Below are 14,072 nucleotides of genomic sequence, written 5' to 3'. Positions count from 1 at the left end.
CAGAAGATGGCCCCTCACAACCAAATTCACTGCTGTGTAGAGTACAAGGTCTGTGCATCAGGTAAGTTCTCAAATAGGCTGAAGTCCCACATGGGTCTCCGCACAACTGTGAATTTCACCCACTCATCACTAATGTGGGTACTAGCAGCTCATGTGCTAAACAAGGCAGACATGCACAGTGGTGAAAGGAGAACTTTTTTTGGGGGGAGGGGGTCTTTCGTTTCAAACATAGAAAACCAAAATTCAGTATTTCAGTTGTATTATGATGGCTGTTTCAGACCATTTTAAAATGAAAATGTAATTTTTGTATTGTCTGGCCTGACTCTCGTAAATTATTTAAGACTGCGTGAGATGGTCTGTGGGCTCAGCTAGCCTACAAAGCCACTTTAACTCATGTGCCAAAACATCCTTGGTTGGTTGGTAGCTTTTATGTTTGCTGTTGTGGGTTTTCCTTTTTTTGGTAGGTGTATGGAGCAATGAGGGTTAGAGACCATGCAGTGAAGGGACAGATTGTCAGTGTGAAGCAGAGCTGGACAAGAGATACAAAACAAGTGTTTGTGAGCTTCTGTTTGAATTCCAAACAGCTATCTGCCTTGGCCACATTCCTAGTTCTCTTTAATACGCTATCGCCAAGCAAACATGATGTCCTCACACAAATGTTTAGAGAGGGGCTGGTCACAAAACCATATATGCATGCAATTGGGAAACTTGCTATTGTTCTCAAACCATAACATTTCATTTTTCTATTGAAGCAGAAACATTCTTTGTATGGCACAAGACCAATTGCACACCATAAACAGGAAGCTGTCAGTATCAGCTCACAGAGTGAAACTTGTCCACTCAAGCTCTTTGAACAATTACAAATAAAATGTAAAAACCAACATGGTGAATTATCTGCAGATAGAATAGGTAAAAGGACTAAATTGAGGAGCTACATTCCTCATTGTGCTAGTCATTCCTTTGAATAGCTCTACTGTGGCGCACATTCCATTAAATAAGAAATATTCTTTTGATGAACACCTGTACCTGTTACTTAGGGGCTTTATGTATGTGAAAGGTGGAGGAAGCAAATCTCTTACCAATATATCCTTTCCAAAACTCCATCTACAAAACAAAGAAACAATAACATGATCACTTTTTTTTATATTTAACTTGAGAGTTAAACTACTTAGTTAAACTAAGATGTAAAGCCTCCCCAAACTTTAGGTATAGGATCCAAATAAAAAGTTTTTAGGATTAAAATTCCTCTTATGAAATAGGTCAGCACAGGCATTAGGGCTTATGCAAGACTCACATGAACATAGGTCCCAGAGGGGGTAGCCTGTTAGTCTGTAACTTTAAAAACAATGAGTAGTCCTGTGGCACTGTAGAGTACATCTACACTGCCACGCTATATTGAAATAACTTGCACTATTCCGAAATAACTTAGTCCGCATCTACACAGCAGGCAGCTATTTCGAAATAGTGTCGAGCTGGAGGATTTCTTACTCTGACTCCTGTAACCCTCATTTTACGAAGAGTAAGGGAAGTCAGAGGAAAAGTGTTCTATTTTGAAATAAGTGCTGTATAGACGCTCCCAATTTCAAAATAAGCTATTTTGAAATAAGATACGCAATTGATGTAGCTCCATTTGTGTAGCTTATTTCAAGTTAAGCCCTGCAGTGTAGACACACCCTTAGAGACTAACAAATATATAGATAATATCATGAGCTTTTGTGGGCAAAACCCACTTCTTCTGATGTATTATGCTGGCCCATTTTCCAGGCTGAATTGTACTCTGAGAAAAAGAGGCTTTTTTTCCATAGAATCATAGAATACTAGGACTGGAAGGGACCTCGAGAGGTCAGCGAGTCTAGTTCCCTGCCCTCATGGCAGGACCAAATTCTGTCTAGACCAGTGTTTCCCAAATGGTGCTCTGCAGAACCCCAGGGTTCCTTGGAGTGAAAGTAAGGGTTCCGCAAGAACCCGATCCGTCCACCCCCCCCCCCCCCAAGAGACAGAGGGGACCCGATGCGCAAAGACGCTAGCTCCTTCTCTGGTTCCCCGCCGGGCTTTCAGCCACCTCCCCTCCCCCGCTGCAGCTCTGCCTTTCCAAAGGGACCAAGTAGCAGTAGCAGCTGCCGGTCCCACTTCTATTGATAAGCACAAGAGTCCTCTTTTCCTCCTCCCCTACTGCCGCTCTGCCTTTCCAAAGCTGCTGCTACTAGGTCCCTATGAAAAGGCAGAGTGGCGGCGGGGGAGGGGGGTAAGAGGACTCCTGTGCTGATTAACAGAAGCAGGACCAGCAGCTACTGCTGCTACTAGGTCCCTTTGGAAATGCAGAGTGGGGTGGAGGGTGCCGTCAATCAGTGGTGCGATCACAAGGTATATAACACCAGAAATCCCTTACTCACTGTCAGGAAGCGGAAATCCCCATATCCACTGTCAGGAAGCGTGGCTCACGTGTGTGACTTTAAAAATACAAGTTAATAGTATCTACACATAGGATTACATTATTCTTGATACCAAAATTCCCCATGGATCATTGGCTTAAAGAAGGAACTTTAAAGAAAAAAGTGAGCATTTCAAGCAACCATGTTGTTTCTGAAACCAGCAAGGAAGATACCAAGGCAGTTCAAGTTAATTATGAAAAATTACAGACCAATAATAAGAAACGTGGGTATTGCGAGGACTATTTATCATTTGGATTCACAAGCAATGGAAATAAAGATGCTCCAAGTGCCCAGTGTGTACTCTGCAACAAAATATTCTCCAATAGTTGTTTAGTACCTGCTAAATTGTGAAGACATTTAGAAACAAATCATTCAGAATACAAAGATAAAGACATTAGTTTTTTTTAAGTGGAAGCTTGAATCGCTTGAAAAAAGTAAACTTTTCATGTAAAAAATTGCCAAAACAGATAAAGACAATGCAACAGAGGGGTCTTACAAAGTTAGCTATCATATATCACTTGCCCGTGAAGCACACACTGTTGGGGAATCACTCATAAAACCATGTGCAAAAGATATTGTAATGTGCATGTTGGATCAGGAGTCTTGTCAAAAAGTTGAGGCTGTGCCACTATCAAACAATACTGTCATGCATCGTATTCACGAGCTTGCTGCTGACATCAAGAAGGAGCTTATTTTTTGTCTGCATTTATGTGATGAATATTCATTACAATTAGACGAGTCCACTAATGTTGCAGGTCTTGCAGTTTTGCTTGTATTTGTCCATTATTTTAATAGATCTATTGAAGACTTACTTTTATGTGAATTTTTGCCAACCAATATGACTGGTGAGAATATATTCAATTCTATTGATAACTTAATGAAAACACATGAAATAAGTAGGGAAAAATGTGTTGATGTGTGCAGTGATGGTGCCAAAGCAGTGGTAGGAACAGTGGCTGTTGCTGTAACACAAATAAAAAACATAGCACCAAACTGCACCAGCAGTCACTGCATTCTCCACAGACACGCTCTGGTAGTTAAGAATGTTTCTCCCTCTCTTAATGTATTGAACAAAGCAGTACAGATTATTAATTATATAAAAACTCGACCATTACAATCAAGACTGCTCAAAATTATGTGTAAAGATATGGGTAGTCAGCACACAGCCCTGCTTCTACATACAGAAGTCAGGTGGCTATTGTGAGGCAAAGTTCTGGTTAGATTATTTGTGTTGCATCATGAGCTCTCCACATATTTGCTGGATCACAAATTCCAACTGTCTTATTGTTTAACAAACTTTTTGTGGTTATCGAGAGTTGGATATCTTGCAGACATCTTTACAAAACTAAATGAAGTAAATCTGTTGCTGCAAGGAAAGAACGTAAATATTTTTAATGAGAGAGATAAAATTTTGCCATTGTCATGTAAGCTACAGTTTTGGATATCATCTGTAGGACAAAATAATTTGGAGTGTTTTCCCACCCGGAATTTTTTCGATGAAGAAAATTAAGGCAAATTTGATGAAGATATTTGTAGTGACATTGCAGATCATCTTTGCAATTTATACACAAACATCATTAAGTATTTTCCAAACATAAATGACAACCATAACTGGATTCAAAATCCATTAAGTTTAACAGAAAAGCCCGTTGGCTTTTCTATGCAAGATTATGAAAACCTAATCAAAATCACTTCAGACGGCCAATTAATAAAACAATTTAAAGATGTTTCTCTAACATTTTGGGGAGACTTCTGTCAAAATCAAGAATATTCATCTTTATCAAGACATGCAATTCGTCAGTTGTTACCCTTCGTCAGCACATACTGTGCGAAACTGGGCTTTTGAATTATGCATCAACAAAAACAAAATACAGAAATCAACTGAATCCCGTGCCAGATATGCAAATCCAATTTTCTAGTATTAAATCAAATATTAAAAGAATTTGCCAAGAAAAGAAGAAAAACCACTCTTTGCATTGAAAGTTGCCAATATAATTCATATTAGTTTTTAAGCTTCATTTTTTGTACACATTTAATGTGATATTTTTAAAGATGTGCAATTAAACAGAATGTTGATCCCATGGCCTTATTTAGCATCCTTACTTTAATAATGGTGTACTGGAAGCCCGCCTCCCCTGGCTGTAGGGGTTCCTCGAAATTCTTCTGAGTTTAAAAGGGTACTGTGGTCAAATAAAATTGGGAAACACTGGTCTAGACCATCCCTGATAGACATTTATCCAACCTACTCTTAAATATCTCCAGAGATGGAGATTGCACAACCTCCCTGGGCTATTTTTTCCAGTGTCTGACTACCCTGACAGTTAGGAACTTTTTCCTAAAGTCCAACCTAAACCTCCCTTGCTGCAGTTTAAGCCCATTGCTTCTTGTTCAATCCCTAGAGGCCAAGATGAACAAGTTTTCTCCCTCCTCCTTATGACGCCCTTTTAGATACCTGAAAACTGCTATCATGTCCTCCCATCAATCTTCTCTTTTCTAAACTAAACAAACCCAATTCCTTCAGCCTTCTCTCATAGGTCATGTTCTCTAGACCTTTAATCATTCTTGTTGCTCTTCTCTGGACCCTCTCCAATTTCTCCACATCTTTCTTGAAATGCGGTGCCCAGAACTGGATACAATACTCCAACTGAGGCCTAACAAGTGCAGAGTAGAGCAGTTTCCTTCCTGTCCTGTTCCCTTCCTGTCCCTTCCCTGTAGGTTAACAAGGGTGGATGTGTTTATCACTCTGCTATAACAACACTCACTGTTTTTTCCGTGTTTTCAAAGACTTCTCGTGCTTCTTCAAAGCTGCATTTTTCTTCTATACATTCTCTCTCGAGGTTCCCTGCCACGAACTCTTCCAGTCTATTTGAATTGTACCTCTTCTGCCTGTGCAAAATGGAACTTGCTTGTTCGTTTCTGATAAAAACTGCAATTAAAAAAACGCCACAAGCCGTAGTTACAGGATGGTACATTCCCCTCAATGTGTTAATTGTCAGGGGATGTGCTGTGTTCTCAAATGCCATGCTTTTCATGCCTGTGCTTACCCCATCTAGTCATCATGGGTGGGGAATATTGCACACTTTGTCAAGAGTAAGTCGCCAGCAGGAAAAAAATGCACCCAATTTGGCCTTCCAATATAATAATTTATTAAAGCCTTGTTTAAATGCAGTAGTAGTAATACCGCTTCAACTGTATTGGTATTCATACAGCAATACAGCCCTGCCTAGTATGGATACAGTTACACCAGTATAAACATGCATATTCTAGTACAGCTTATTCCAATGGTTTTCAAACTATAGGTCACGACCTAGTACTGAGTCGTGGAATGTCAGGCAGTTGGTCTTGTTGCTGCAGGGGAATCAGGTGACCAGTGGGGGTGCTAAGACAGGCTACTTGCCTCTCCTGGCACCACAGACTACACTTCACTGCACCCCAGAAATGGCTGGGAACAGGCCTGGCTCCTAGACGTGGGAGGGGAAGAGAGCACACAGGGCTCCATGCACTGCGCCTGCCCTGAGCACTAGCTCCACACTCCCACTGGCTGGGAACCTGCTGCTGTCTGCTTCTGGGGCAGCATGGTCTGCGGTGCCAGGAGAGGCAAGAAGCTGCCTTCACCCCCCGCCATCCCCCGCTTCCGCTGCACTGCTGACCAGGCGCTGCTCCAGACCTGACCTACCCAAAGCTGGAGCCCCCTCCATCATTCCAAAGCTCTCATCCTCTGCCCCACCCTGGAGCCCACACTCTAGTGAAATTATATTGGGGTGCAACATCAACACTTTTTTCAACTGGATCATGAGAGAAAGTTTTAAAATCACTGGCATATTCCCAGCCCTGTATACAGAGGGTACTTATACTGAACTGTGTCCGCACTAGAGGCTGTACTGGTATGACAGTATAATTAAAAATACCACCTTCATAACCAAAACAGCTAGGCTGTCTCTACATTGGCATGATTTTGCGCAAAAGCAGGTGCTTTTGCGCAAAAACATGCTGCCTGTCTACACTGGCGGGGAGTTCTTGCACAAGAACACTGACGTTCTAATGTATGAACTCATTGCTTCTTGCGCAAGAACTATGATGCTCCCGCTCAGGAATAAGCCCTCTTGTGCAACTGTTCTTGCGCAAGAGGCCAGTGTAGACAGGCAACATGAATTTCTTGCGCAAGAAAGCCCGATGGCTAAAATGGCCATCGGAGCTTTCTTGCACAAGAGAATGTCTACGCTGGCATGGATGCTTTTGCACAGAAGCACATTTTTTGCACAAAAGCACATGCCAGTGTAGATGCTCTCCTGCACAAATACTTTAACACAAAAACTCTTGCGTTAAAAGTATTTGCGCAAAATCTTGCCAATGTAGACATAGCCCTAAACAGTACAAAAGCTTTGTGTAGATCATGTCTTAAAATGCTGGTTGATTTTGTTTTGTTTTTGTTTGTTTGAGGCAATCTTCACTCTAGTGCAGAGAGGCTAACGGCACAAGTGAGATGTAAATAATGCACAAGATTTATGGTGACCCTCTTCAGAGGGGTGAATTTCGTCTTAGAAGACAATCCGAAGGAGATGAATACAATTTGTCTTCTCTCTTCAAACACTGTTTAATTTTTTTCTCCAGAACTAACACCCCTTAAAATGCTTCAGAGGGGTATCCACGTTAGTCTGCAACTGGAAAATTCCCCACTGAAGACTTTAGTAATGGCAGCCTAGCATGAGCAATATTTTATCAAGGTTTCAGTGTCCCTGACAGGGGTGAATGGTGCCTACAGGAAGAGGGGGTGCAGGGATGGTCACCCAGAGGGACAGGGTGGGGAAATGTGGGGGCACCCATTTAGCAGTTTAAATGATGGTGGAAACCTGGGTGGGGGGAGGTGATGGTGCACCTTTCAAATACTCCCAAATTTGTCAGGAACCAAATTTCTGGTTCCTGACACATTTTGCTGTGTTCTAGATATCATTGTACTTTGTTTCATCTGACACCACAAACACTGCCTTGTGTTTGAACAGACCTGCTTTTTAAAACAAAGAAGCTTCTTGATCACCTATTTGAAAGCCAGACTTTCAAGGACTTTTCTTAAAATGAACAGGCTTTGAGTGGAAGACATTAAAGCCTCTCGTAGTCACTAGATGGTGCTGTCAGTTCTGTTTGGGGTTAGAGATGGCCATTAAGGTTGTGAAACAGTATTGCTGTGTAGCTTCTTGTTCAGATAAGAGTCATACTTTTACAAATGTCTGAGTAAATGGAAATAAATTTCATTTGCTACTTGATAGTCGGCGAGAGGATGAAGAAACTCAGCACAAGGACTAGAAAGGGAATTTGTGAGAATTGATAACAACCAGACAGAATCTGTTTGCTTTTAGAAGGCTAGTTTTTGCTCTCACTCGGGCTACGGCTAGTTTTTGCTCTCACTCAGGCTACGTCTTTCGAAAGAGAGCGTCTAGACTACAACCAGTACTTTCGAAAAAGCGAGCCGCTTTTTTGAAAGAGAGCACCCAGGCAGTCTGGATGCTCTCTTTCAAAAAAGCCATGTTTGCATTCAAGAATGCCTTTTTTCAAAAGAGCACTTTCGAAAAAAGGCATTCTTCTTCGTAAAATGAGGTTTATCGCAGTAGAAAAAAACGCCGTGTTCTTTCAATTTAATTTAGAAAGAACGTGGTGGCAGTATAGATGCAGGGGAAGTTTTTTTTTTAAAAAAAGACCACTTTTTTAAAAAAAACCCTGCAGTCTAGACACACCCAAGTGCCTTTTTAAATACCCCCTGAATTCATCAGACAAACTCCCTCTGACTTCAATAAAGCCCTGACTCCAGATTTATACTTGGGTAATTCCAAGGAACTCAACTGGAGACATTCTGGATTTCTCCTCCCCTCCCCACCAAGGAATTGAACCTTCAGCTGGAAGTCTGTCTGCAAGTCATTATTAGAACTTCCAACTAGTCTTATAACAATGCAAACTGCAAAACAAGGTTACAATTCTGTCTTCCTTGTGCTGGTGTTTTACTTTCAATTAGCAAAGGAAATAAGGATCCTATGAGAATTAAATACTCGAACTTAATAGAACCACCTTGTCCTAAGTCTTGATGAAGTAAAAAATTGTGCTCTCTCAGAAAGCAGGTCTGGTAGAGACTTGTGACTATTCACACCAATTGACTGATGGCAATAGCTTGGTTTTGTGCTAGGGGGAGGGATCAAAAATTGATTTCCCTCCTCTTCTGAGCATCTGAATGTCTGATGATTGATTAGCTCACTCTTAAAATGCAAAGGCAGTTACGGTAGACAGATCGCCTGGCGTAGTATCATACGAGCAAAGATGGTTCTTCCACATTACCCTCTGGTAATAATCCACCTCTTTTGGTGGTGACTCTGACATTGGGACCTGCCATTTTGCAGCTGAACTCTGCAAAAGGTCCAGGGCAGTCCAAGATATGTGCAGCTCAGGGACAAAATGGATAGTCCGATCAGCCTTTCACCCTGCTTGCTTCAGCAGCTGTGCTGCTTTTTCCCACAGTTAGTCTACAGTAGGGATGTAAAATCCCATATAGTTGATTAAGCAGGTGAACTGATTGTGGGGGGCAGGTGGGTGTCCATCACAGCTGGGCTAGAACAGCCCCTCCCTCTGTAGGCAGCAGCCTCTGTCTGCAACACGCCTAGGCCCACCGTACACAGGGGCTTCTCTGGACAGCTGGAGCAGCCGCTGTCCATGGTGGACCCTGCAGGGCTGGAGCGCTCCCCTGCCTATTGTGGGCAGGGAGCTGCTCTTGCTCCCACTGGTTAACTGGAACCGGTAAGCATCGCCCAGTAAGGGTAATGCTTACTGGTAAACTGGTTAACCAGTTAACCTCTCACATCCCTAGTCTCCAGATTAATTACACCCAAACTAGAACATCTTCACCTTGCAACATCTTCACCTTGTATCGCTTCCTGGACGCGTCTAGCCAATAGGAACATAGCAGGCACCTGTTCCAATTGACTTACGTGCACCAGATATAAATGGTGACTCTTCAGCTGCCGCATTTAAAATATAGCACAAAGCACACCTCAAACTCCAGTTACTGCCCTTCTGCCATTCCAGGGAATGCTGTCATGTGCTGATGCTGCAAAAGACTTCTCAAAAGCAAAACAACATCCTGGATAAAAGGCTATAGGATGGACATGCTGTTCCATCCCCAGGGAAACCGCTGCCTAGAATCAGCTGATACTAAGTGAAGCCATGAAACTCTTTAAATACATTGTCTCTTGCCTGGGTCCCTGAGGTTCCCAATATCTGGGTGTAGCACAGAATTCTCTAGTAAGAAATACTGTATTTTAGGCTCTTAATTCTAATCAGTGAGGAAACACTCTGAAAATATTTTATCCTCTCAGATAGGGCAGGCTGTCTGATCTGAAGTGAAATAACAATATAATACTCTGATATACAGTCTCTTCCACCCTCCCCCGACTCCCACCAACATTACACAAACATGAATGCAACCTCACAACTCCACCTGAGGGGTGGTATGATCTTCTCCATAAGTGGGTGTTGATCCTGCTCCCCTAGTGGTAATTGGTAAAACTACCTTTGAAATCTTTAAAGCAGATCGCACCTCAATATGTGAAGTAACAACCTCATTTCTATTGGAAATGCCTGCTCTTTGACCAAACTGTTCTCGATGGGTTTTTGCAGAAAAGCGTCTGTGCCAATCTAGATGCACTTTTCCACAAAAAAGCCCCGATCGCCATTTTCGCGATCGGGGCTTTTTTGCGGAAAACAAATCTCAGCTGTCTACACTGGCCCTTTTGTGCAAAAGGGACTTTTGCCCAAACGGGAGCAGCATAGTATTTCTGCAAACAGCACTGATTTCTTACAGTAGGAAGTCAGTGCTTTTGCGGAAATTCAAGCGGCCAGTGTAGACAGCTGGCAAGTTTTTCCGGAAAAGCGGCTGATTTTTCCGGGAAAAACTGGCCAGTCTAGACACAGCCATCATGTTTTCACTGGTGTATGCAACAGTTTGTTCTGAGAGTCACATATGCAGTAAAAGGCACAGAAACTAATTTATGAATCTCTTTTCCTCTTTTTTATGTGTATTAATGTCTATTAATTTCAAGGAATTTCTCTAGATTCAGCCATTTTTAAGTATCAGAAAAGTCCCAAATTTTAAATAAAAAGCAGCGCAGGAATTAATTTGATCACCATTAGAAACTATATATCTTTTATTCTCAAGAGGATATATTTTTAAATGGAGAACCTATAAAATTCAGCAATTACAATGTGAATTTTGTTGCTGGTAAACTATTCCTTGTCAGAGGACAGAAATGCAATCCAACCTATGAAAGCAAGTAAAAAGCAGAGGCCTTGCTAGGTTTAAAATGAACCAACCTGTACATTCGGCACTGAGAAGAGATCCTAGAAGACCAGCGGTGATTATGAGAGAGATTTTTTCCATTTTCATGTACCATACAATCCTTCTGCTCACGCAAGTACAGAGAAGCTGAATCGATTGTTCCAAAGTACAGGCCCTTGTTTGTTTACTGTGGGTAACCCTTTAATTTACGGTCCTCAAATGTGTGTTTGACAAGGATTCTGTGAAATGGCAGCTCGGATGTGAAAGGGGAAGTAACCAGTCTAATTTTGGACAGCTTAGATCTATTGCATAGTTTCAAACCTCAAGAAACACTGTGGGCCAGGTTCGATGGGTTTATACTGGTTGTTGCCAACCTCCCCTTGGGAAGTGAGGAAACAGACTGACAGAGCCAGACAAGTACCCAGGCATCTGCTTCAAGACAGGCCCAACAAGGAAAAGAACAGAACACCACTAGTCATCACCTACAGCCCCCAGCTTAAACCCCTCTGGCTACGTCTACACTGGCCCCTTTTCCGGAAGGGGCATGTAAATTTCATGAGGAGTCGTAGGGAAATCCGCGGGGGATTTAAATATCCCCCGCGGCATTTAAATAAAAATGTCCGCCGCTTTTTTCCGGCTTTTAAAAAAGCCGGAAAAGAGCGTCTAGACTGGCCCCGATCCTCCGGAAAAAGCGCCCTTTTCCGGAGGCTCTTATTCCTACTTTGAGGATCGGGGCCAGTCTAGACGCTCTTTTCCGGCTTTTTTAAAAGCCGGAAAAAAGCGGCGGACATTTTTATTTAAATGCCGCGGGGGATATTTAAATCAGGTGCCCAGAAGTCAAATTTAGTAAATTCAAAATAATCTCCTAGTGTAGACACGGCATAAGGTGCCACAGGACTGCTCATTGGTTTTTAAAGGTCCAGACTAACACAGCTATACCTCTGAGACTCTGTAGGGAAATGAGCTTTGGCAAGCATCACCGGTGGTCTGCAAAATAAGATGGCCATTGTATTATTGTGATTGCGACAGAATTCCACAGAGCATTTCACACAATAAGACGTACTCAAGAAGAGGCTAACTGGACTCCATGTGGAATAGAATATGTGACGTGTTGGGTGCGCCTGCATGGAAGAGGCTGGGCTGAAGAATGAACTCTCAGTTGCTAGGAGGTTATGATGGGCTTTGGGTGGTTGTAAAAGTGTAGTTTATGAACTGTGAATGCTGTGAGCTGTCTCCAAAAATTAAAAATGTTCCTTCCTGCAGCTGATATGAGACACAGTTGGAGTATGTCTAGGCAGTGGCGCTATTTCAAGATACGTCCGGTATCCCAAAATAGCATTTCCTACATCTTAGCAACAAGCCCATTATTTTGAAATATAGTCGAAATAATGGGCTTGCTATTCCAACGTCCCAGTAAACCTTGTTCCATGAGGATTAAGGGACTTGTCGGAATAGCGGTCTATTTTGAAATTTGGCGCTACTTTGAAATAAGCTACGGAATTTGTGTAGCTCGAATTGCGTAGCTTATTTAGAGCTACGCGGCACTGTATAGACGTAGGTATTTTGGGGTCACTTTTTGAGTAAAGATAAGCTGCAGATTAAAACAGGAGGAGCTAAAATGGAGTTATGGACTTGTTAAATCTGCTGCATTTTGCCAGCAATTTTCTTTTTTTAATTTGAGATGTGACATTTCATCTCATTTGGTTTTGCAGCATTGGAAACTGTTTGTGTTTGACATAGCTGGTAGGGCTTTCAAGGGACTATTTTAAAATTTCTGCACAAGATAGATGAGTTAAGATGTGTTAATGGGTTTGTGATGTAAATTGAATGCAAAATAGGGTAATAATCGTCGTTCATTTTCTGTGTATAAGAACATGCAAATGTGGGAAAATAAGAGGAGCAAATTGGTATGAAACGGTGAAACAATATGTCTTGCATAGATAAAAGGAATGTGCAGAACAGCCGACTCTAACAAACAAAGGACAATTAGATTCTCATTATTTTCCAGGCTTTTTAATAAGAATGTAGTTCAGTCAAATTATTTTGGCTTATGGTCCATGTTTCAGTTCTAATACTATTTGCAAAATTAATGCTAATTAACTATACAGAAAATACCATCATCCTTGGAATAAACAAGGCCAAGAATATAAGCCATTGTGTAAGTCCACTGCTACTGCTATCATTTATTATGGCACCAAATGAAAATAACGAGTTTCTTTTATTTATTTCGCTTGCAAACAAAATCCCTAGTACTGGGATTTGCCTGACACCACAAGAACTGTGGAGAGCAAAGCATTTTTGTTCTGTTCGATCTCAGCAATGAAATACTGATCCAGCTTAATTTTTATTTGAAATGTTCATGTTCTCAAAAGGGGGCTAATTAAAATTCAGAATTAAGTTCAGTACTTTACCGTAATCAGGATCTCTGGAACAATTACATTTCTCCAGAGGATGATTGTTCCATATTGGGGCCGCTTTTGAGGCTTCAGAATTTGTTTTTGTTTCATATTGGAATAAAAACAAAAGCTTGTGAATGTTTTCATGGGTATGTCTAGACTACATAACTCTGTCGCCAGAGCCATGTAGATTAGTTTACTAGACGTACCCAAATGAAGCGGCGATTTAAATAATCACCACTTCATTTAAATTAAAATGGCTGCTGCGCTGAGCCGATTAGCTGTTTGGAGGCACAGCGCAGTAGTCTGGACGCTCTGCGGTCAACATCAAAGGCATTTGTTGACTGCCCCGGTATGCTTCGTAGGATAAGAACATAAGAACTGCGGTACTGGGTCAGACCAGAGGTCCATCTAGCCCAGTATTCTGTCTACCGACAGTGGCCAGCACCAGGTGCCCCAGAGAGGGTGGACCAAAGACAATGATCAAGCAATTTGTCTCCTGCCATCCCTCTCCAGCCTCTGACAAACAGAGGCCAAGGACACCATTTTATCCCCTGGCTAATAGCCTTTTATGGACCTAACCTCCATGAATTTATCCAGCTTCTCTTTAAACTCTATTATAGTCCTCCTTCACAGCATCCTCTGGCAAGGAGTTCCACAGGTTGACTACACGCTGTGTGAAGAAGAACTTACTTTTTTTAGTTTTAAACCTGCTACCCATTAATTTCATTTGGTGTCCTCTAGTTCTTCTATTTAGGAAACTAATAAATAACTTTTCTTTATTGGCCCTTTCCACACCACTCATGATTTTATAGACCTCTATCATATCCCCCCTCAGTCTCCTCTTTTCTAAACTGAAAAGTCCCAGTCGTGTTAACCTCTCCTCATATGGGACCCGTTCCAAACCCCTAATCATTTTAGTTGCCCTTT

At 41.8% G+C, this 14,072-nt stretch overlaps 1 protein-coding gene across 1 annotated transcript in view; it reads right to left on the bottom strand.

Moving 5' to 3' along the window:
• Positions 1 to 10,936, bottom strand: part of F9 (coagulation factor IX) — a 29,490-nt gene extending 18,554 nt beyond the window's left edge. Inside the window, exons 1-3 of the mRNA XM_006115451.4 lie at positions 10,782 to 10,936; positions 5,195 to 5,358; positions 1,080 to 1,104 (exon numbers count right to left, since the gene is read on the bottom strand). Of these exons, the coding sequence (XP_006115513.2) occupies positions 1,080 to 1,104; positions 5,195 to 5,358; positions 10,782 to 10,854 (262 nt within the window). The 5' untranslated portion in view covers positions 10,855 to 10,936. The remainder of the gene's footprint in view (positions 1 to 1,079; positions 1,105 to 5,194; positions 5,359 to 10,781) is intronic.
• Positions 10,937 to 14,072: the final 3,136 nt, after the last annotated feature.

The sequence above is a fragment of the Pelodiscus sinensis genome, chromosome 13 (genome assembly GCF_049634645.1).
Source record: "Pelodiscus sinensis isolate JC-2024 chromosome 13, ASM4963464v1, whole genome shotgun sequence".
NCBI lineage: Eukaryota > Metazoa > Chordata > Testudines > Trionychidae > Pelodiscus > Pelodiscus sinensis.
The sequence above is the reverse complement of the archived record's forward strand: the minus strand, read 5'-3'. Positions and strand labels throughout refer to the sequence as shown.